Source organism: Saccoglossus kowalevskii, chromosome 11 (genome assembly GCF_978046115.1).
Source record: "Saccoglossus kowalevskii chromosome 11, keSacKowa6.1, whole genome shotgun sequence".
Classification (NCBI taxonomy): Eukaryota; Metazoa; Hemichordata; class Enteropneusta; family Harrimaniidae; genus Saccoglossus; species Saccoglossus kowalevskii.
In genome coordinates, this window is record NC_140651.1 from 17,929,529 (window position 1) to 17,953,258 (window position 23,730).

The 23,730-nt window shown below is 35.4% G+C and overlaps 2 protein-coding genes across 7 annotated transcripts in view; one reads left to right on the forward strand and one right to left on the reverse strand.

Moving 5' to 3' along the window:
• The window catches only part of LOC100370652 (AT-rich interactive domain-containing protein 1B-like), a 58,224-nt gene extending 43,301 nt beyond the window's left edge, over window positions 1–14,923 (reverse strand). For 2 of the 6 annotated variants that reach the window (XM_085504961.1, XM_085504959.1), the window contains exons 1-3: window positions 13,618–14,922; window positions 6,815–7,030; window positions 3,772–3,948 (exon numbers count right to left, since the gene is read on the reverse strand). In XM_085504961.1, coding sequence (XP_085361087.1) covers window positions 3,772–3,948; window positions 6,815–7,030; window positions 13,618–14,631 — 1,407 coding nt within the window. In that variant the 5' untranslated portion in view covers window positions 14,632–14,922. Of the gene's footprint in view, window positions 1–3,771; window positions 3,949–6,814; window positions 7,031–13,617 lie in introns of all 6 variants that reach the window. The other 4 variants (XM_006815052.3, XM_085504962.1, XM_085504963.1 and 1 more) reach the window with 4 other exon arrangements.
• A 1,365-nt stretch (window positions 14,924–16,288) lies between these two features.
• Window positions 16,289–23,730, forward strand: part of LOC100370800 (uncharacterized) — a 52,502-nt gene continuing 45,060 nt past the window's right edge. The window contains exon 1 of the mRNA XM_002733600.4: window positions 16,289–16,569. Coding sequence (XP_002733646.3) covers window positions 16,369–16,569 — 201 coding nt within the window. The 5' untranslated portion in view covers window positions 16,289–16,368. The remainder of the gene's footprint in view (window positions 16,570–23,730) is intronic.

The window sequence follows — 23,730 nt, forward strand, 5'->3', positions numbered from 1 at the left end:
ACACAACTCAGTGTCATTACTGATTGGGTGTCCAACTTTAGCACATTTCCATGGTAATGGGGCATGCGCAGACCGACTTGAAGTTTAGAAACACCTAAAACAATACTATATACTAATTCACTATATAGAACAATAAATTTTTAGTCAATCGTCTTCTGATCATAGACTGTGTCTAGACGAAAGGCAGTGTATATCAACAGTACATAATCTAGAGATTTCGCTAGCATTGATACCAACATACAAGACGAACATGACCCCCAAAAAATGCGTTTCAGTGTTATCGACTAGCAATGAATCTGAATGCATATCGTTAATTTGATACAACAATGCGATTGTTTTGAGGACGCAAGTACATATTTTCTGCATCATTTCGATAATTGTTGCAATCTTTGTATCGCGCATAATGAATACTGTAGTAGCGCACATGAACCAACCTATTTATCGTATACTGCAGTATTTTCAATAATTAACGCAATCTCTGAATCGCGCATAATGAATGCCGTAATAGTACACATGAACCAACCTATTTATCGTATACTGCAGTATTTTCAATAATTAACGTAATCTCTGAATCGCGCATAATGAATTCCGTAGTAGTGCACATGAACCAACCTATTTATCGTATACTGCAGTATTTTCAATAATTAACGCAATCTCTGAATTGCGCATAATGAATGCCGTAATAGTACACATGAACCAACCTATTTATCGTATACTGCAGTATTTTCAATAATTAACGCAATCTCTGAATCGCGCATAATGAATACTGTAGTAGTGCACATGAACCAACCTATTTATCGTATACTGCAGTATTGTCAATAATTAACGCAATCTCTGAATCATGCATAATGAATTCCGTAGTAGTGCACATGAACCAACCTATTTATCGTATACTGCAGCATTTTCAATAATTAACGCAATCTCTGAATCGCGCATAATGAATACTGTAGTAGTGCACATGAACCAACCTATTTATCGTATACTGCAGTATTTTCAATAATTAACGTAATCTCTGAATCGCGCATAATGAATGCCGTAATAGTACACATGAACCAACCTATTTATCGTATACTGCAGTATTTTCAATAATTAACGTAATCTCTGAATCGCGCATAATGAATGCCGTAATAGTACACATGAACCAACCTATTTATCGTATACTGCAGTATTGTCAATAATTAACGTAATCTCTGAATCGCGCATAATGAATGCCGTAATAGTACACATGAACCAACCTATTTATCGTATACTGCAGTATTTTCAATAATTAACGCAATCTTTGAATCGCGCATAATGAATTCCGTAATAGTGCACATGAACCAAACTATTTATCGTATACTGCAGTATTTTCAATAATTAACACAATCTCTGAATCATGCATAATGAATTCCGTAATAGTGTACATGAACCAACCTATTTATCGTATACTGCAGTATTTTCAATAATTAACGCAATCTCTGAATCGCGCATAATGAATTCCGTAGTAGTGCACACGAACCAACCTATTTATCGTATACTGCAGTATTGTCAATAATTAACGCAATCTCTGAATCGCGCATAATGAATTCCGTAGTAGTGCACACGAACCAACCTATTTATCGTATACTGCAGTATTTTCAATAATTAACACAATCTCTAAACGATGCATAATGAATTCCGTAATAGTACACATGAACCAACCTATTTATCATATACTGCAGTATTGTCAATAATTAACACAATCTCTAAATCATGCATAATGAATTCCGTAGTAGTGCACACGAACCAACCTATTTATCGTATACTGCAGTATTTTCAATAATTAACACAATCTCTAAACGATGCATAATGAATTCCGTAATAGTACACATGAACCAACCTATTTATCGTATACTGCAGTATTGTCAATAATTAACACAATCTCTAAATCATGCATAATGAATTCCGTAATAGTACACATGAACCAACCTATTTATCGTATACTGCAGTATTGTCAATAATTAACACAATCTCTAAATCATGCATAATGAATTCCGTAGTAGTGCACATGAACCAACTTATTTATCGTATACTGCAGTATTTTCAATAATTAACGCAATCTCTGAATCGCGCATAATGAATTCTGTAGTAGTGCACACGAACCAACCTATTTATCGTATACTGCAGTATTTTCAATAATTAACACAATCTTTGAATCGCGCATAATGAATTCTGTAGTAGTGCACATGAACCAACCTATTTATCGTATACTGCAGTATTTTCAATAATTAACGCAATCTCTGAATCGCGCATAATGAATTCCGTAATAGTACACATGAACCAAACTATTTATCGTATACTGCAGTATTGTCAATAATTAACGCAATCTCTGAATCGCGCATAATGAATTCCGTAGTAGTGCACATGAACCAACCTATTTATCGTATACTGCAGTATTTTCAATAATTAACACAATCTCTGAATCGCGCATAATGAATTCCGTAGTAGTGCACACGAACCAACCTATTTATCGTATACTGCAGTATTTTCAATAATTAACGCTATCTCTAAATCATGCATAATGAATTCCGTAATAGTACACATGAACCAACCTATTTATCGTATACTGCAGTATTTTCAATAATTAACGTAATCTCTGAATCATGCATAATGAATTCCGTAATAGTACACATGAACCAACCTATTTATCGTATACTGCAGTATTTTCAATAATTATTGCAATAACACGATCTCTGAATCACGCATAGTGAACACAATATAAGTACACATGAACCAACCTATTTATTGAATACATATTGGCCACTGAAAATACTGTGAAATACTTTTTCGCTGAAAAGGCTATTTGGGTGTTTTGTGTGGAATTTATTTTCACTGATTTTTGATGAGTTTAATGTAAAATATAGGAAAAAAAGTATATTCGCTGGATTTTATTTTCACGGAAACATCCCTTCAGCGAAAATAGCGAAAATAAAGTATTCTACAGTACTTTATTTTCACTGGAGGGATGATTCAGTGAAAATAAAATCCAGCAAATATACCTTTCAATCTATAAATGAACTCTTTACAAGTAAAAACACCAGAAAAATCTTTCAGCGAAAATTAATTGGTTCAAGTATTTTACAAAAGACATGTATAAATTATTGGCCACCATTTTATACACTTGCACTAAATAGTAAAACAGTCTGATTCATGGAGTCTCCATAAGATAATTTAGTTTGCCACATGACATATACAAGATCAATAACATTATGAAATTAATAAGAATAGTACAATAATTATCAACAGTTTTCTCTACTGTCTTCAATCACTGTGATTACAACACAAATATCTACAGTATACAACAACTAAACTGCTAGTGTGTGTATCGGCAGAAACGTACATCTCATCTCTTCTGGCAGATTTTTTATTCGAAAGGCAATCATTCACATTTATTTAGTCTAACATGCACATAATGTAGCTATTATTTTTAGGTAATTTTACCAAATATTTGTACAGTTACAGCAGATTCTCAACCACCCAGTTGTTTTGAATTAAAACAATGCACCAACCACACTTCTTGCAGAATAATTTTGAACACAAAACATTTTCGCTGCTTGAAGTTTTCATGATTTCAGAATAATATAGCATTCATGTCGTAGGACCCAGAGAAAATGTTCACAAATTGTCGCAAAAGTTTGTCTTTTGAAGTAGTCCACACACAAACAAATACAACTCCACTCAACACAAATGAAAATATCATGACAGCTATTTAAAACAAAGTATCAATTTGATAGTTGCCAAATTTATTCTCACCTGTCCAGCTACAGGCGGCTGGCCTTGCTGCTGGCTCCACTGCTGCTGCTGTTGTGGTGGCGGCGGCGGCGGTGGGGGCTGCGGCGGCATCTGTTGTTGCACATATGGCTGCTGCTGATGTTGCTGCTGTTGTGGGTAACCCATTTGTTGACCTTGTTGTGGATAATTTGGAGGCATCTAAGAAGGCAATAAAATGGCATATATATATATATATATATATATATATAATATTTCTCTCCATACTCAACTAAGTAATTTATGCTGGGCCTCATTATGCACACAAAACAGTCCTTCGTGATAAGGCCAAAAGCAAAAGCAAAACAAACTTATGTTGCCATCAAGTTGAAAAATTGAAAAAAAATAAAAACAAGCAGCCTATCGGCTGAGATAGCTCCGCTGTTAGCAATGCACATTTCAATTAAAGAACTGAAGACATCATTAGAAAATGAACAATATGAATAGTATCAAAGCAATCGGACTTACAGTTTTTAACAAGAAGTCGAAAATATCACTTTTTACCAAAAATTACAAAAATATTCACCAAAATAAATTAATTAGAGAATTGAAGACATCATCACAAAACGAACAAATCTAAGAGAGGTCCACATGTAGTACCTATATATGTAATATCAAAGCAATCGGACTTACAGTTTTCAACAAGAAGTCGAAAATATCACTTTTTACCAAAAATGACAAAAATATTCACCAAAATTAGAGAATTGAAGATATCATCACAAAATGAACAAATCTGAGAGAGGTCCACATGTAGTACCTATATATGTAATATCAAAGCAATCGGACTTGCGGTTTTTAACAAGAAGTCAAAAATATCACTTTTTACCAAAAATGACAAAAATATTCACCAAAATTAGAGAATTGAAGATATCATCACGAAATAAACAAATCTGAGAGAGGTCCACATGTAGTACCTATATATGTAATATCAAAGCAATTGCACTTGCGGTTTTTAACAAGAAGTCGAAAGAATCAGTTTTTACCAAAAATGACAAAAATATTCACCAAAATTAGAGAATTAAAGATATCAACATGAAATGAACAAACCTAAGAGAGGTCTACCCAAGGTACATATACACCAAGTATCAAAGCATTTAGGCTTGTAGTTTTCAAGAAGAAGTCGAAAAAGTAAAACATTGACACGACGACGACGACGGACAATCACTCATATGATAAGCTCCGCTCGACAAAGTCGACAGCAGAGCTAAAAATGGGTCGGTCGGTCAGATTTTTTTTTTTTTAAATTTATAAAAACTAGGGGTATTTTGTGCATTTCATGCATTAAAAGTTAAATTTACTACAACAAACGTAGTGTTTTTGAATCAAAATAATGTTTTTATTTAATTAAGAAAATACAAAATGGCCTGAAATGCAAAAGACGCGTTTGCTCTTCAGACTTCATAGTATTCGGAACATGTCAGAGAAATACAGATCAACCCGAGGTTTAAAGTCGTCACATATCCCCCAGGGACCAAACAACGGTCCAGGATCGTTAATTTATAGATGAAACACTTTTTAACTGCTTAAAATGGTGAGTTTTTAATATTTGGGCCGCGACCCGATATTTCATATTTTTTGGTCCGTCGCTGAGGGCAACAAAACAATTTTCTATTTGGCTTAATGTATATCCATGCTTCTCAGCCAATCTTGCAATATAATGCAAGCCACAATGGAAGTAAACAGACATAATGGACGTGATCAAAGGTCAAAATGGTTCAACTGAAAACAGCATTCCCATTTCTGTTGAATATAAAAGTTCTTCCTGGGTTAATTAAAATGAAGCACCAACTAAATTGATTATCAATGTTAATTATCTATACTGAATGTTATGCTAATGATCTGTGGTTTTTGCATAAAATTGAACAGTTGTACTGCAATTCAAAATGAAATTTTTCAGTTTAGAATTTTTTTGCAAAGGGAAAGGAAAACTTTTTGTAAACGTCATCGCGACTCGGCTGTGTTAGGTCCACAGTGAAATTGTCGAGGCTAATTTTTTATATTTTCACAGACTTTATGAAAATTGAGTCCCTGTGAGATTAAAGTTGTTTGCAATAACTTTGCCTGGCAACCATTTTTGTCATGGGGTAACCAAATGTGAAAACTAAAAACACATCCTAGTTGCATAGCCCAATGCAGTATTATTGTACTTGGACATTAAATAGTGTTTGTTTGAGCAGTTGTTTAAAAAAAGCTTAAAAAGTTAAAAGGTTACTAAAGTGGACTGATGTCCATAGAAATAAAACCAAAAACTTTATTGGAGTGGGTTATTTTTATTTCAATCGCTTACAAACAATTGCGTGAAAACATACACACGCACACGATAGTAGACAAAATTCAATTTAAATAAAACAAACTTATTGAAAGACCACAGTGGAATGTCATACTTGAAGTGCAGAGAATTGTAATTCAATTAAAGTTTTCATAAATCACCACACAGACCTACTTTAAGAATTTCACTCAGCAAAGTCAAATGAATGAAGATGTTCAGTGGTAAGCTACTATTACTAAGGTATTGTATTAAAGAACTTTGATAAATCAGTATGGACAGCATAAATAATGCATGCAGACAAGCTTCAACATGCCTGCTGCGATACCATTATGTGCATAGCTTTTAACCAGTGGCCCTTTCATATGGTAACTCTACACTCAGGACAAGCACAGACAGATTCGTTTTCTTGCGAGTATGAAGTTGTACGAATTTGAATAGATTTCACTATTCAACTGGTTAACTAACGAAGATAACAGTGCACAGGAAAAATATAGTAATAAAAGTAATGTTTCTCCACTGGAGAAGTCCCCTTTTCTACTCTTATTAGTAAGAGAAACCTAATAAGCAGATGGTCATGTTTTCAAGATCAGTTTACTTTCAAGTGAGAATTCCCAGAACATACTATTGTATTCATTAGGGGTGGGTAGCTAGCGTACCGAGTGGGTGACACTCGCATTATGACTGTATCATTACACGCAAATGCCATCTAACAACAATAATCGCAGTATTAGGTTTGGCAAATGTTTTGTGTTGTCTTACCTGTTGTTGCGTGTACTGACTATGTTGTCCGGCGATGTTAGGAGGTCCATGTTGTGGTCCATGTTGTGATCTATGTTGTCCTGGTATTGGATATCTCTGTTGTGAACTGTTCGGGTAAGACCTACCACCATACTGTCCTTGTTGGTAACCACTGGATGTGTTGGGCATCATGTAGCCACTTTGTTGTCTTTTCTGCATTTCCATCATCCCACCCATCTGAAGAAAGATTCAGAAATGTTAGTACTTTCATCAACCTGTGTTTTTCAGAGTACTTGACTCGTCTCCCAAGCACAAAAACTACATGAGCAATTAGGCTTGTGGTTTTCAAGAAGTAGTTCTTTGAAGCAAAATTTGGTGGGAGGACAACAGTAGAAAATTGCCTACATAAAGATGTCAGCGGAGTAAGGAAAAGTGAAAGAAATATTGAAATAAATGTTACACTCAAAATAACATTCACCTATGAGATCTAAGTTAATAATAGGCCTTTTCAAGTCATAGAGTACACCAAACTGTTATACCAGTTATATTATGAGTATTACGAGAATTATGAATATTATTTTCAGGGCTATTTGATTGCATAACTTTGCCCCAACAAATTGTTATACAGTGGTATTTTTCCATAATATTTGGGCAGAAATAGTCTTATTAAACTTTTTATTTCTGATTCTTCCAATGAGAAGCATTACATGGATATTCAGATAATGACATTTCAACTATAGGTGCTTGGTGCAAGAACTGAATCAGGTAACCCTACATCATAAGCCGATCAGATGACAGTAATGCAAGACTTGTACATTCTTTTGCTTGTGAAGCCCTCTGATGGATCAGCCTGTATACCTAGTCGTATAGTACTTGCACCTGTAGAATGGTATTCCCCCATATCAATATCAGAGCAGCAATCAACTATTTACACACAAAACAAATGACACACTGAATCAGTATAGTACAATTAACCTCATACAATTAATTAACAATCAACAGCTGCAACTCAACCAGTTCCCATTCATAAAAGGGGCGTCTCCCACAGACTGACACCCCCCTTGGGTGAAGCCGAGGTCACCTACCTGCCAGCATGTGCTGAAATAATTAGCATACTTCAATTGCCTACTTAAGAATTCATCTCCTGCTACAAAGCTATCAAATCAATTTACATAACAAAGGCCAGACTGGGGGATGCCCACAAGTTCAATATGTTTATTTTTGGATACAGCTGTGTATAATATGACACCCTAGTTTCAGACTTATGGACAAACCAGCTAGGTGGGCGATAGCTATTCAAGGGGGCCATTGTTCACATTTAATCGGTGGAAAACCTATTAATAAGCCAGCCATGCGTGAAAGCAAAGTTGCAGGATGGCATCTACGTTTTGGAATGTTATCTATTGTAACTGATGGGTGGCGGTATTGTATTGAACTCCTGTTTAAATTTTAAAACATACCAACACATTACAATAAGTCATCAATAATTTGATGAAATATACAAGGGTTGCAGCTGCGAATATTTCCTAACAACAGAAGACCCTTTACAGCAGTTTGTTGGGATTAAGACCAATGCATCAAACCTAAACACTTCCTCATCACATGTATCACTGTTCCCGAGTTGTTATTCTATTGTGAAGTCCATGAAAAATGAAGAGATCTCCCTCAAGCAAGCGACTTTCTATACAAGATTGATTTAGGGTAGGCAGATATAAATTCAGACTACCTGAATTTACATGTGAATTGCATATATTTTGCATAATTTTTCATTTTATTGAACTCAAGAGATCCATGCCATTCACAAATGTTCACCACCATACCTTTGCGATGCAGTACAGGCCATCACCAAGTAAAAACTGATGTTATGACATGAAGTACAAACCTTTTCCATACAATAAAGATGAGGAGAATTATACTCTCATTTCTTCATATGAACTTTCAATTACTTTTATGGTTGTCGTACATTGCATCATTGGCAAAGACACTAAACACATTTGCACCGATTTTCGCCAGCCAAGGTTCGTTAATTCGGCTATCACCTCATAGTTTGACTATAACAATTCCTACTATAATCCTATATTCCTTGTCGATAAAATCAAACAACTGAGCATGTACATTTTCATGGTAAAGGAAACAAGAAGTCATGTGACATGTTTTCTTAGCAAGTATGGCATTTCTCTCAGTTAAGCTATGCAATAATAACAAGATGACAAAATCTATTGATATGAATTGTTGTTACAAGGACCCTGATTGGTGGATTCAGCTCTTTGGCATGCCAAATTCAGTCATTTAATTTAACTGAGGTTAAATACAAGATTTTTTTCTAACTGGTTCATACATAGTTTTCTAAAAGCTATGAGAGATTGGTGACAGCGAAATCATACGAAGCAAATGATTTGCACTAAATAAAGATAATCCGTGTTAAAACAATATAGGTTGTGCACATGTAAAGGTTAATGATTTTAGATTTGAAAAAAAAATTGAGATATTGGCAATCATTTACCCCGCATTTTCAGTCTTATCCAGCAAAACAAGATGCATTTTTTAGAAATGTTGAAAGCCAGCACAGACATTTAATAACTAAGAAATATCTAATTCCAAATTTGCACTAAAATTGATAACAGTACGAAAGAATGTTAAATGGATGCAACTAAAACAATTGCTACAGCAACAACATTAAATCATACGTGGATCATCGTACATTGCATTACCATATCTGTTGACTTGTTCTCAGGTATTTTGCATTTCATAAAACTAGTGTTGAGGGCTACCAAAACCGAAAAGACTGTCACATGACATGAATGAATGAATGTTGGTTTCAAATTGTGGTTTTGGTTTTCTGGTAATTTGGAAACAAAGTTGTATTTTCACTACATTCTCAGTGACTTTACCCACTGTAAATAAAGATTTTTCACTCGATAGTCATCACGCCGAGTTTAATATCACTCCCAAGCGACATATACAACACATGTAAAATACAATGACTACAAGAAAACAAGAATATTGATCATTTGAAAAAATTGTATTTATAAATGTAGTACTGTGCTTGCAGAACCAAACCAAACCAAAAATTGCATGCAAGACTATTAATATGATGCAACCAGAGTTTCAATGAAAACAGCAGAGGAATTTACATAAAGCATACATTCATCGCAAATAAACCCAATTTTCCTCGTTTTAAATGAAGAGGCCTATACAATGGAGGAGGGTTAAATTTTGAGTTGAAGGAACTTGTGTACATATTTGGGGTGGCTGTCCTCCCGGAATAAAAAACAAATATCAGAATAGCAAGAAAATAATGAGCAAGTCTCGTATAAAGAATCAGAAGCACATCGCCAGGGGCATAACTGAAAAGGTCACACATACACTGATAGTACAGTGTCCGCCTTTAACAAAATAATACAGGATGATGACAATACATTGGAGCTAAGCAATACACACAGCCACAATCATGGTAATCATGTCACATTCCAGGGAAATAAAAACCCCACTTGATGAATGAATGAGCATATCGATGAATGAACACTTAGAACTGAGAAAGCACATGGCTACTTAGCATAAAAGGGGTATCAACTATACATGTTTTAACACTACAAATGAGATTGATTTCAGCGTGGACCCCAATTGGGACGTTTTCCAGCTCATCCTGGCAAGACTGTGAGCAAGCATATCACATGCATATCATCATCAATAAGACATATATACAAGGCATATTTTTATGATTTGATATCATTTTTTCCAGCCCAAATAGTACAGAATTTAATTTTTATGTATTTTTCTATAACTTTAGACCAAATGGACATACCGTCCCATTGCTGACTGATTTTTGGATATTCAGTGAATTGAATACTAGGTAATATGGCAGATTAGTAAGTGGTCAATTTTGTTATGAGCATGCGGTAAGGCCAAATAAAAATGTGTGCTCCCGATAACCCTACCGTAGCTAATAATGTTAGTCTACCCTAAATTTGTTTTGCCAAATATAGTGCAAAAATCATACAAGATTTCAGTGAATCTTGAATGAAACTGATTATCCAGAATTTTGGGCAAAATTAGACTTTAGTAGAAATATCATTAAACATTGTTTTGTAACTCGGCAAACAGATTTACGGGCATGCATCAGTTCCTATTACAGCGCCATTTTTGTTGACTGAACTTCAAGTACTTTAATTAAAATTTGTCAAAGTATTATTCAATTTCATGCAAGAAATTACTGTAAAAATTTTCACTACGAATTTTCATGATTAAATGGCAATCATGACAATATTTCACTTTGGAAACGAGTACATTTCTAACTGGTTGTAAAATATTTGCATAAATTTGTCTTTTGTGAAATTTGAAGTGGTTAACATTTTTCAAACTATGTAATCATATCATACACATAGGCTTGTATTAGTTTATTATGTCTGTCACTTTATCAAAATTACACACCTGTGATGCTAAACAAATGAGCAACACTGTCAAAACTATCGGAAAATTTCAACAGAGACTGGGAAAAGGAAAATAAAGATGAATTGCCAGGCAAACACATTTGTCACGTTTCCAATGTGAACTTTGGACAGCCATGCATTGCACACTAGCCAACGAGCTCATCAGTAAGAAACGCTCAAAAACTATTGACTACATTCAATAATTTGCAAAACAATGTACAATGCTTGTTTTCATTACAAAATTCAAACTACTTTAACTAGCTTTATAATTGGTGAGAGAAAAATGTTGAGTCTGGAAAAAAAAATTTCAAAGGGAGGAGCAGTAGAAATGTTTTCACAGGAGTTCAGAGAAGTTGACTTCCAATAATATAACTTTGGACTTTGCTAACACTGCCACATTAACCAACAATTTCCCAGCATACAGTAGATCATTCAAAGTATAAAAGATTTTATGTCATTGTAAAACTACAGACTAACTCTTATTCTAATTGTTTGAGAACAATTTGTCAACTTCGACCTACTAAAAAAAAAACTAACCTAAATTCTGAAATTCACGACCCATGTAGGCTTGATATTGTTAAACATTGCTATTATGTAATGAAAGTTGGATGGCACCATAGATACAGCAGTTTACAGATCAAGACATTTTTCCATGTAAACAACCCATGAAATCATGTGTCACTATTTGTGTACACTGTCAATTTTTAAATATTCCCCCCTATAGGTGCACTAGTACTTTCAATGAAATTATTATATCATTCTGTGATATTGATTTATTTATTGCATTTTATTCTTCAAGTTTACCATTAATATGAATTGTGCTTTCTTGATTTGGTCAATTCTCATTTTATTTTATTGAAAAATATTGTTTTTGTTTAGAATCCTGTAAATAGAACTAGGTTCCCCTGTAGGATTAATAAATAAATAAATTAATTTCCAACTGTAATTTTAATCTGTTTTAATACAGGGGATTAGGCTTAAAGTAGCATGCCCCATTAGAGAAGACCACAAATACAAAATGTTTTGACCCAAGGTGCATGATGTTATCCAGAGGATGTCAATTTTCTCACCCAACAACCATAAAGGAGTTAAAATATATGGACTAGCTCAATGTCAGTAGGAAGTAATTTGCATAACAATGTTCATTTGCATACACTATTGTGAATCAATGTCAACAGAACATGTGCAATACAAAACAGTTTAGTGTCACAATAATGATAAAAAAACCTTAATCCACAATTTCCACATGTAGTTAAAAATAACCATAAGAAATTTTGTAAAAGTGTTAATGAAAGTATATGAATGCAAAATAAAAAATGGACAAGTCTATGTATACTAACTAAATTATATGGACACCCTAACAGTGACGAGCTTAAAACCATTTTTTGTACACAACACAAACTACTGTAAAATACTTTATTTTAGCTGGAATTAATTTTCGCTGAAAAAACTTTCTGCGTTTTGCATGTAATTTATTTTCACTGATTTTTGATGAGATTAATGTAAAATATAGGAAAAAATGTATATTAGCTGGATTTTATTTCCACTGAATCATTCCTTCAGCGAAAATTAGTTCCAAGCGAAAAATAAAGTATTGTACAATATATAATTTTGACCTTAATGCTTTAAAACACGGGGGTAGAAAAGTAGAAAAAAACAATGTGATTCAGTCTTGAAGTAGTGAAAGTAATTGCATAGGCAAAGGATTTAGACAACATGGGACCCACCAAAGTTGACAAAAAGAAGACACATAAAATTATAACCCTTAATTTATTGTAAATTGAAATGCAAGCCAGTTAATTAGCAACACACATTCAATTAAACAAAATAAAATATATATCTTTTCAGGGAGTTTTGAAGATGTCAAAATAATATACATATAATTGCAGCAAACCAAGAGATTGCCTGGAGACAAAATAGCAATTATTTTCAAAAAGGTATTTGATGGCAGCATCTAGCTATCAATATGATATTATTTGACACCTAGTGTCACAGAATTGTTGCTATATCATTATTACATCCTTTCCCCATTAAATGGATGGCTCACAAAGTGCTGCCAGCCAATCAACGTTCACAATACTAACAAAATACCCAGCTGTCTTCTGCCTTTTCCAATTTACCTCCAAAATTCAAATACTTGAAGGCGATAGTTTTCATTCATTCTATGGCCTGTTGAAAAGAAGTCCCAAAATCGCATCAATTTTGCAAATATTAAAGCTACAATCATACCTTTCTAACAGGCCTGTTATACATTTCCTCGTATGCCATCTCATTATACATTCACATTAGCCATTCGCCTATACCCTGCTGCTATTGTTCAAGTAATAGCAACTTAAAAGATATTTGCTACATTTTACCTTTATTTACATCCATTTGTGATAATTTGTAGCTTACCTGTGAACGATTGATGCCTTGATTAGGGCCCATCGGACTCATATTTTGATGATGTTGCTGCGTTCTTTGTGTGTTGCTCCACTGTTGTCCGTAAGCGACCGGTCCTCCACTCATGTTCATATTACTAACTTCCGGTCCTTTACCCATTCCCTGGCTATAATCGCTGGGATTTTGGTACGTGTTCGGGTACATCTGGTTTGGTTTCTGGCCTTGTAAAAGCTGTGAGAGTGTGGGCGCCTGTCCAGCGGAATGACTACCACTACCACTTAGGTACCGTTGTTGTTGTTGCTGCTGCTGTGTCGTATTATAATGAGGAGTCATGTTAGAAGAGGAACTAGTCCGTGTATTAAGCCCGCCACTCATGGGTTTGGAAGAAGGGGGGTAACCCGTTCTTAAATTCCCTGCGCTGTCGTATTGATTATACTGCCCCATACCTACTGAGTGTTGTCCCATATTCGGATTTGGACCCATGTTTTGAGGCGTATTTGTTGGCCCTGGACCGCCATGTTGTGTCTGATCCGCCATGTTATAGCTGTTTCTAACACTAGAACCTCCACCACCACTATAATAACTGTTCGAAAACCCGCCATGTAGGCCGGGATTCGACATAGAATTCATGCTACGGTTAGAATCCATGAGTTGGTTAGGAATATTTGGTTCAAAACTGGGATTATTTGACATTGGGTACGGCTCCATTCTCGACTCGAACCCACTTTGTTCACAATTTCTGCCAACACTATCATGACCACCACCATCTTGATTGTTGTTATTAGCCTTTGTGTGGGGAATTTCGCCCTGTTCGAGATTGGCAGGCGCTTCAATTTTCATTCGTTTACCCACCGTAGAACTGTCCGTTATACTGCCGACGATATTCTCCGGTGTATGATCGGTGTTTCCAGGACTTGGTCTAGCATTGAAATCCATCGAGTTAGTGTCCATCTCAGTTCCTGTCTGTCCTTGTGTGTTCATATCGCGTTCACAATTGACATTTGCAGCCACTTGAGCTGCCATCATAGCGAACGGTAATCCCGACTGAACACTGCTGTGGAAGCAGCGATCAGGTACCCAGACTTACTCGGAGACGAAACATAGGTGTTACGGACCGGGCTTATAGGCAGTCTACACACGTGTTTTTGGTAAGCGAGCAGAGAATAACAGAAAGTTAGTCTGCCATCAGCATGGCCTTATCACACGCTATACTATTATGGCGCTCTTTTGAGGCGGACGACATCACACGTTTTCATATTGCAAAATTCATACGCTAGACTCGTTCTATGTTCCCAGCGAAAGATTGGTGCGTTGGCTTAATTGCGTGACTTCACTTGCAATATAACGCTGAAACTTATTTCAATGCTCCTGGGCGATCGCTCGCTTCGAGGAAGCACCCAACTCTTTATTTTATGGGGGATTATATTTTGCGTGTTCTCCAGAATACAACATTCCATGGCGGTCGCTCGTCTAAGGCATTCTTTTCAAAGCTGTTTTTCTATTAGCTCTTCCTGCTTCATCCCGCCGGGAACACCTTTACTAATAAATATTTTTCACTCACGAAAAAAAAATCCGAGACGTATTCTGAAATAGAGAAACTATTTTAAAACCACACATCAGGCCATCCTCTACTTTTTTTAGGTGACGAGTATTTTTTTACACTAGAACTGGTTTCCAGGGGGAGGTAATTACAACAGCATCAGATGCCAGATTACCAGAGCGTAATTATAGGTTGACGTCAGCCGAGCCGAATTTCATTTCTGTCTTTGTTCCCAGATCCGCACTCAGCGTTCTCATTATTTATTCACTTAATATGTTATATTGCGATTGCCCTTACATATACTCATTTAGTCCGCCCAAATCAACACACTGAGTTCTATCACAGATTTTTCTTTCTACGTGGCCACTGCCTTCGTGGCAGAAATATTGAGACAAATGTCTGTTTGGTTATCTGAACTGTGATCTGAAATACGATACGCTACAACAAACAGATCTCATATCCACGCACGAAAACTTCATTTACTACTTTCCCAGAAACACATCCGATATGAAAACTCGACCGAAAAAGTTTCCATCGCTAGCTCGATGATTTACGCTGTATGAAATACATGCTAGGGCTTTTTTTCTCGATTCGAAAAAGAAAATTGGCCTTTATAACCTAGCTGGCAACGAGTTGTCAAGGGGCAAACAGGGGTTACCTATTTGCCATGGGAGACAATGTTAAAATTGAAGTGTCATATTGACGTTCGTTATGAGTCCCTTCGTACCGATCGCCTTCAAATACCTCGCGTCCCAATATTCGCGTCGATTTCTATCAGAACTCAACTCTAAATGGCTGTGTTAATATTTTCTAGTTAAAATTTTAGAATTAATTTTTCTAAAAAACGTCGTCTGCTCCATTTCTCTGACATTTTCCTACGTAGGGCCTCAAATCATCACTTGATATGCTGAAATCAAGAGTTAAACTTTTCCGCGAGGTTTTTTTAATTTTTAGGGGACAGCACAAAAAATCGCCCTTCATGTTTTCTATAAATTTAGCTACCGGCGGTCAATATTGAAAGCGTGAAATATTTTTTTTCGTTATATATTCGAAGTGCTCGTCGTTTCACTATTTTGTGTGCGCGGTACTTGCTCACAACAAGCAGACGACCAGACTAGCCAGCGACAGAGGCTGTTCTGAGCAGCGCCCTCATTTGAGAAGGGGGTAATTTTGGTGATGTTTAACATTTGGACAGCGGAGACGCGCATGCAAAGGTTGGCCCGATGATAATTAAGTCTATCAGCGGTGGACAGTCATTAAGAATCAAGATGTCTGTGTTTTCGATACTGTCTGCGTTACCGGTACTCGGGTTCACACTGTGGTTTCTGTTTTTCCGAAGAGTGACCAGGACATCGCCGAAGCCGATAGTAAAGCGGGAGAAGGGACAACCAGTCTATCCTATCGAGTACAACTTGACCAGTCGGGTAAGACCGGGGCTGGGTGACCCCTGACCCCAACCCCTATCAGTTAGAATTCACGACACTGCATCTAAAAATGTTGCACCAAAGACACCGGCGTGCTTATTAGCTGGTGACGTAATTAGAATAATTCCGAATTGTCGTTGATGATGGTGTTCGTTATCACGTTTAAAAAGGTCACGGGGTCAAAAGTTACACGGTCAGACATGTGGAATAATAATAATAACTTTATTGTTATCAAATCTCTTTTGAGATATAGATAAAATTACAATACAGAATAAAATCATGATAATAAAAAAGTAAAAACAAAAATAGTGTAAACTATTAAAACATCTGGATTAAGTCTTATTAAGTCAAATCAACCAATCGCAGTGCATTAGCAGAATCGTGGATCTTCCAACCCCAGAATGAACAGCTTTCTTTCATTCTTTGTTACCATGAGTGCCTATGACATTTGTACATAGATTAAAGGCCTAGGTATACTATAAATATGCTCCTAAATAATCGGGATTATTTCCTTGCTTGTCTAGCTGTAGTAAACAGCTCCAGCCAAGCTCCCGTAAAAACGCGTTTTCTCAAACTTACAGGTCTATTTAAATTATGTCGTGCCAAAGTGGATGCATGTGACTATGAATATCACAGCAGTGACTGTGTGTAGTATTTATGACAATAAATAGTGTACGAACTGAGATTTTGGCGGATAAAAGTAAAAAACATAAACACTTGCCCGGGGCAAGGGAATTGGGCCTTTAAGTAACTTGCATCAGATTACACTTTTTATGTTGACACCTACTTTTTTTTTGCTTCTGAACTCTGCAGTATCCATGTGTAAAGATGAGTTATCCTGACAAAACATTAGTGGCGTTCACATTAGAGTTCTCAGCACGTGCCAAGATTTAGGGCCGAGTTGACACGTGCTGAACTTGTTTATGAACAGTTGGGATGAAGTCGACATATGCCGAAAAAAACTCGGTAACGATAGATGCCAGTCACCGAAACTCGGCACAAACTAAAATTGCGCTTTTGGTGGTGAATTTAAATAACACACAGTATACTGGTTCATACAAGTATGACACTAGAACAGAGGAAAGTGCAGCTATATATGGTCAGATGCTGTAGTGACCAATGCAAACTGTCAGCAGCGACGAATATTTTTTTTCCTGAAAAATTCCACCCAGTACTTGGGATGGTACTTAATTTTTCTAAATTGGGCCAATTAAAAAAAATATTTATGCCTTTTTTTCGATGACAAAAAAAAAGTACAATCTTTGATTAGAAGTAAACGTCTTGTAAATGCACAAATTTGGGCTCAAAACGACAAAATCTCCCACATAAAATCCGTATCCCCCGCATGTTAGCCTGTAGTGTAATAGCCTCCGCTGGAGAGGGCGGGGAAGTCATAATGCATGGTCAATGGGAACAGAGTTTGTCAGCTTAGGTAGTACATACAATAAAGTTTTTAAGTCATCTGATTGTATTTGCTTTGATGTTTTGTAATTATGATGTTTTGTTTCTTGCTTTTCGCTAGCAATGATGGCCACACCAGAGAAACTTGATCAATGCAGCTGCCCGGCCAATGCATTTTTTTGACATGTGGCAGAATGCAAATCGAGAAAATTATTGTCCTTGCAACTGATCAAATTTCGCAGAATGCTTCACCATTGTACTAATTGGCTGGAAAGTTTTTGAACAGAGAAATTTAAAGTATATTGCTAGAAATGTTGTTGTCCATTTATATTCCTATTACAAGGGATAGTGAAAAGTTAACATATACACCAGTAAGAGCACATTTTAGAAGCAAGGGAACAATTTATCGGCCATTTTGGAAATTGTATTTTTATTTGAGAGATAAGAGTATGTACTGCTGCAACTGCAACGATATGAAAAAATTATTGTTTTTCGAATCTTCTTTGCCATTCATGTGCATGATGACTCAAAATAAATACTATAATAGCAAATGGATATAATTTTACAATAGCAATTATCAACATCATATGCGTATTGTTTTCTACGTTTGGGTCAAATAACAGATTGACGAATGATGGCGTAATTTTGGCCTGAGCCGAATGTGTCTCAAGTGGGTCCTGACTAACGTGAACGCAACTGCTGTAATCCCCCTGAAAACACAAAGGATTAAAAATGTTGGCACGTGCCAAGATGCTGTAATATGAACGTAGAAAGTGAGTCAATAGAAAATAATACATTGACTTCTGTGCGTGCGTCCGTGTGGCTTTGTGTCCATGCATGCGTCTGGACCTATATCTTAGACATGCATGGACCTATTACATTAAAACGTCACACATACATCATACTTAATATTATACATATGCACATACATTTGTTTCACAATCTGATTCAAGATGGCTGACTGTCGGCCATTTTTGTACTGAAATCAAGCATTTCTGGCATTCCAGTCCCGGATCTTTGCTGTTTACAGAAGGGTTTTGTTCAAACTTGGTACATATGTTGGACATTATGATTATGACACATCATTTTGTTTTTCAGATCAGATTCAAAATGGCTTACTAAAAATCAAGCATCAGCCTCTGGATCCATATCTCTGATATGTTTATGTTCCAACTATATTACTATAAACAAAACTACATATCGTAAATTTGATAACTAACAGGGGCTGTGCCATGGATGGCTCGTTTTCTCTGGAAGACTTCTCACTCTGTTAGCTAACCTAACTTGCTTTTTTGAGATTTCTTTTTGACTCAAGATCCCTAAAAAAATATGTTTGGTACTTTCCAACAATTTTTCGGATGGTTGTAACCTAAATTTCCTGCAGGCAATGTTAATGAATATTGTTTACACATACTTGTGAATAAGTAAATAATAGCTGTAACTCAAGTACAGGATAATAGGCAACATCATGCTATATGCTGTTTTCAAAAAAGCTGTTTAAATATTTTCTAACTAATTTATTTTAATAACATTTTTACAGAACGTTTCATTCAAATCCATTTGAGACAACTGGACTGGATATAAAAATTTGGTACTGGTTGATACACCTATGCACGCACGCGGATCGGGTCGTCCGTTTCAGAAGCATGTATTCATCTTCATTGACGGCACAGTGATCATTCTGATTGGTCAACAGCAGTTTTCAAATTTATAAATGTTGTATACAACATGTATTTATAAACCGTAACTGTAGTAAAATAAAATTCACATTTCATGTGCAAAATAATAGTGAAAACTTCAGGGTTCACAACATTTTTGTTTGTGTCGCAAGTCACTTATACAGTCGCATATATTTTTATTATTTTTTGAAGACCCACCTCCCCAGCAACAAGCTGAGACAACTTGATTATAGGAAATTCCGTTTTCACTACAGATCCTTACAAAATCAGTCCTGCTGTTCACTATAATATATTCAACAAAATGAGCGATAAAATTTGCTTACCATTTCAAAAGTACATTTGCCAAATATTACTATGACTAGTGTACTCGGAGACGAGAAAAAAAAAATTGACAATTCCTGGTCATGTTTTGGTCAAGAATTGGGTGATAAAGTTTCCTTTGATTTATTCGCTCTGGAACACAGTACATGATGACTTTTGTTCTACCAAGACAATTTACCCGTAATTATAAATTGTCATTATGCAAAAGAACATTGTACATCACTTATGCCGGTTTCACTTATGTGCTTCAGTTTCCCATCCTTATCCCCATAGTCAATGCTGTAACTTTCGGTGACAAACGGTGACATTGGGTCATTCAACTTAGTGGGTGCCATCATTCAATTTTTACTTGCAAGTACCGGTAATCACAAAAATGGGGACATATAGTTTTAGCAACCATTTTCCTTCGTCAAGCCATCCCAATGTCCATTCAGTGTCATATCAGGGATTTATCTTATCAATGAACTCAAATTTGGTCTGTATATAGGTAAATGCTAAATTTTATTTTCAGTGGCGCCCAGTGGTTATTTTTTGGCATTCAAGTGGCTCCAATACTGAATTAGATTTTTTTCTTTTTCCTGCTTTTTTTTAAAATTAACATACCTTCATGGCTGTAGTTGCACATAGTTTGTAAGTTTAATAACACTTGTTGCTTACTGATTTCTTTTCATCTCCCATTTAGTCTTGTAACATTTAATCTCTTTGAGCAGATTCCAAGGCATGCCTGGGTTTATGTAACTTAGTTCGAATTTCTTCACAGATGGCGGAGTTACTGATGCACATCATTTAATTTAACTTTTTGCATTGCTCTACTTCTTTGGTTGTTACATTGTATTCAATGTGGGAATTATATAAAAATTGATGTAAGATATTTTTTTAGCTGATTTAATTTGACTGGCTGGCAAAGTTTTTATTAGGTGATTTTTTGTACAAATGTGGGATCTCGAGAATTGCATGACAGACGTGGACCAAACATCTGCCAGAAAAATCAAACGATTTGATTTTGAACTCGAATTTCTTATTTTCGAGCTCAGCTTCGCAGTGAACAGAAAATGGTCTATTGACTGGGTTTAGTGTTTCATAGATATTGTCTTTGTTTTAAATTCACAGATTTGTGTCAGAAATTATATTTTGTATGGTTCAATTTGCATATTCCTTTGGTTTTAATTTTGCTCAGTTAGCCATCAGCAAAATAAGTGGAAATGAAACCCTGTGAATAATTAAATCCTATATGGTGTTATGAAAGACTTGTGTGTTGGGTTCTGCCCATCTGTCCGTCCATCTGTCCGTCCGCATCATTTCTCATAATGGGCTGTGGACTGATATTATTCATCAAAGTTGGTACCAAGACACATCATAATAGACAACCTGTGTATGTGAGTTATTGATGCATATCAGTTTGTTTCGCGATTTGATTCAAAATGGCATTTCTTTTAAATTCTCTCCCATTTCTCAGAAACACTTTTTGTTTAAATTTGGTACAAAGACTAGATATAAAGGGTTTTATAACAGTCTTAAGTATTTTTCTATTTTTCTAAAACTGAAATCACAAAATCAGATATGCCATGGCAAATTTTATTCGGATTTGGTATCAAGGGTACAAATAATGGCTTACTAATGCACATCAGTTTGTTCTGTGTTTTGATTTATAATGGCCGACTGGTAGCCATATTGTTTTGTTTTTTCATGTGCCTTTAACAATTTCTCAGACATACTTTGACCGATATAGTTAATAGTAGATACAAAGACAAGATATAATGGTATACATACGCATGTTGATTTGTTTTTATTTTAATAACTTTGTCAACAACTGATGCACATTTTTATCTTTGTGGTTTGATTCAAAATTGGTGAATCTTACTCATTTCAAAAAACAAGACTTTATGATGTGAATAGTTCTTATGATCAGATTCAGTATCTGTGTAGATTTTGCCTCTAATATTTGAATGTACTGCATTCACAACCAGTCCTACATATCATAAGAACTGAGCAAATTTCAAATACATCTTATTTTTCCAGTGATACATTGTACATTACAATCAAATATATTCACTTTTATTAGTGACATCTAGGGCCATGTATTCCTTTTTCACAGACAGGGACTGTGACTTTTATGATCAGCCAGAACATTTATATTTTATTATGATTTTGACTGAACATTTTTCTTAGTCAAAAATCAAACTAATTTCATAAATCACAAAAATTAACCGTGATATTATTAATTAGCGGTATTAATTAAGCTCGATATCCAACTCTCTGAAGATATATAATATGACATGTCTTGAATGTCATCCAACACAGATACAAGAAAGTGTATTTATTTGTAACAGTTAATATGAAAAGTCATAATAATATATGTCCTTGTTTGGGTCCGCAGCCCAGTCGTATTTGAGACCAGCTTTGAACCTGTTATCGGTAATACTAATAGCTGGTACAGATTCCTAAACCAAGTCATTCCAGTCAAGACTAAGAGAAATTTAGCTCTCTGACCACCAGCTTTATCTATCTGCAGTTTCAGACTGTGTCCCTGTGTATTAGCTTGTTTAAAATGTTAAAAAAATGCTTTTCATCCTCGAAGTTTACTTCAATATTAATAGATGATTTTCCGGTAACTGTGATATCTCACAGAATGCGTGAAAGGCATTGACCAAGCTTCTACTGCAAAAATTTAATGATTTGATTTTCAACCTGAATATCTTTTTTATAGCTCAATTCAGAGCTTACAGGTTGGAATAAGGCTTTGAGATACACTTACCTCAACCAAATTAACCATCATTTAATGTGTATGACACATTATTAAGTGTGAAAATACCCAAAATGTAATTTTTTATTTGTCAAATCCCAAGCAATGTCCTGATGTCACTATGACCTTTGTTTAACATTGATTTCAAACATGATGTGAAAAATAGTACATTGTGCAAAAATAGAAATAATTAAGGTAGGGAGACTATTATTTGCATACTTGTTTTCATCTTCTAATTGTGACTAAATGACTGCAAATAGACCCGGGAAAGTATATATTTTTAGAATCGCCAGACTTCAAGCTTTTCACAAGTGTATTTTGCATGCCCGTATCTGCATTCTACGACGTGTTACTCAATCAAAGGTGAAAAATTACTTTTTCTGTAAAAAAAATAATTACGCATTTACACTGGCGATAAAAAGTATTTTTTTTCACTTTTCCTAGTTGTTCAATAGTCTGGTAAATTGAATGTGTCTGGTCAGTTTTATTCAAGCAACGCGTTTTAAAAAATAATGTGCTGAATTTCAATTACTGTTTTAGTCACATTCCCTCCAACTCAAACCACAACTCGTTGGTAAATAATCGATGAAATAGTTTGTCTGGACACATTCGAGTTCCTCTCATTGTCACCTTAAAGCTGTGAAAATTTGGTGTTAATCCGACGACAATAAGTATACGTTTTTTTTGTTAAAGACCTTGTATTTTGAAAAACATAAACTCCTAGAAAACGTCCATGAAGTAACAGCAAAGATTTTCAAGCTTGTTTATCGGCACAATCAATTTGTTTTCCCATCAAGGTCTGTTTTACCATGTGTAGGGGCATCCAAATGTGTAAGGCTATTAGAAACCAAAAAAATAAAGGAATGGGATAGCTATAATTGGATGAATTCGGCATATGAAAACACCAAAATCAATGATTTTTTTCAGTGGCTGTGTGAGCTTGTGTCTGACACATTCATATGCAAATGACTAATCTGTGAAACAAACAGGGACAGAGACAAACCACTGGAATGTTTG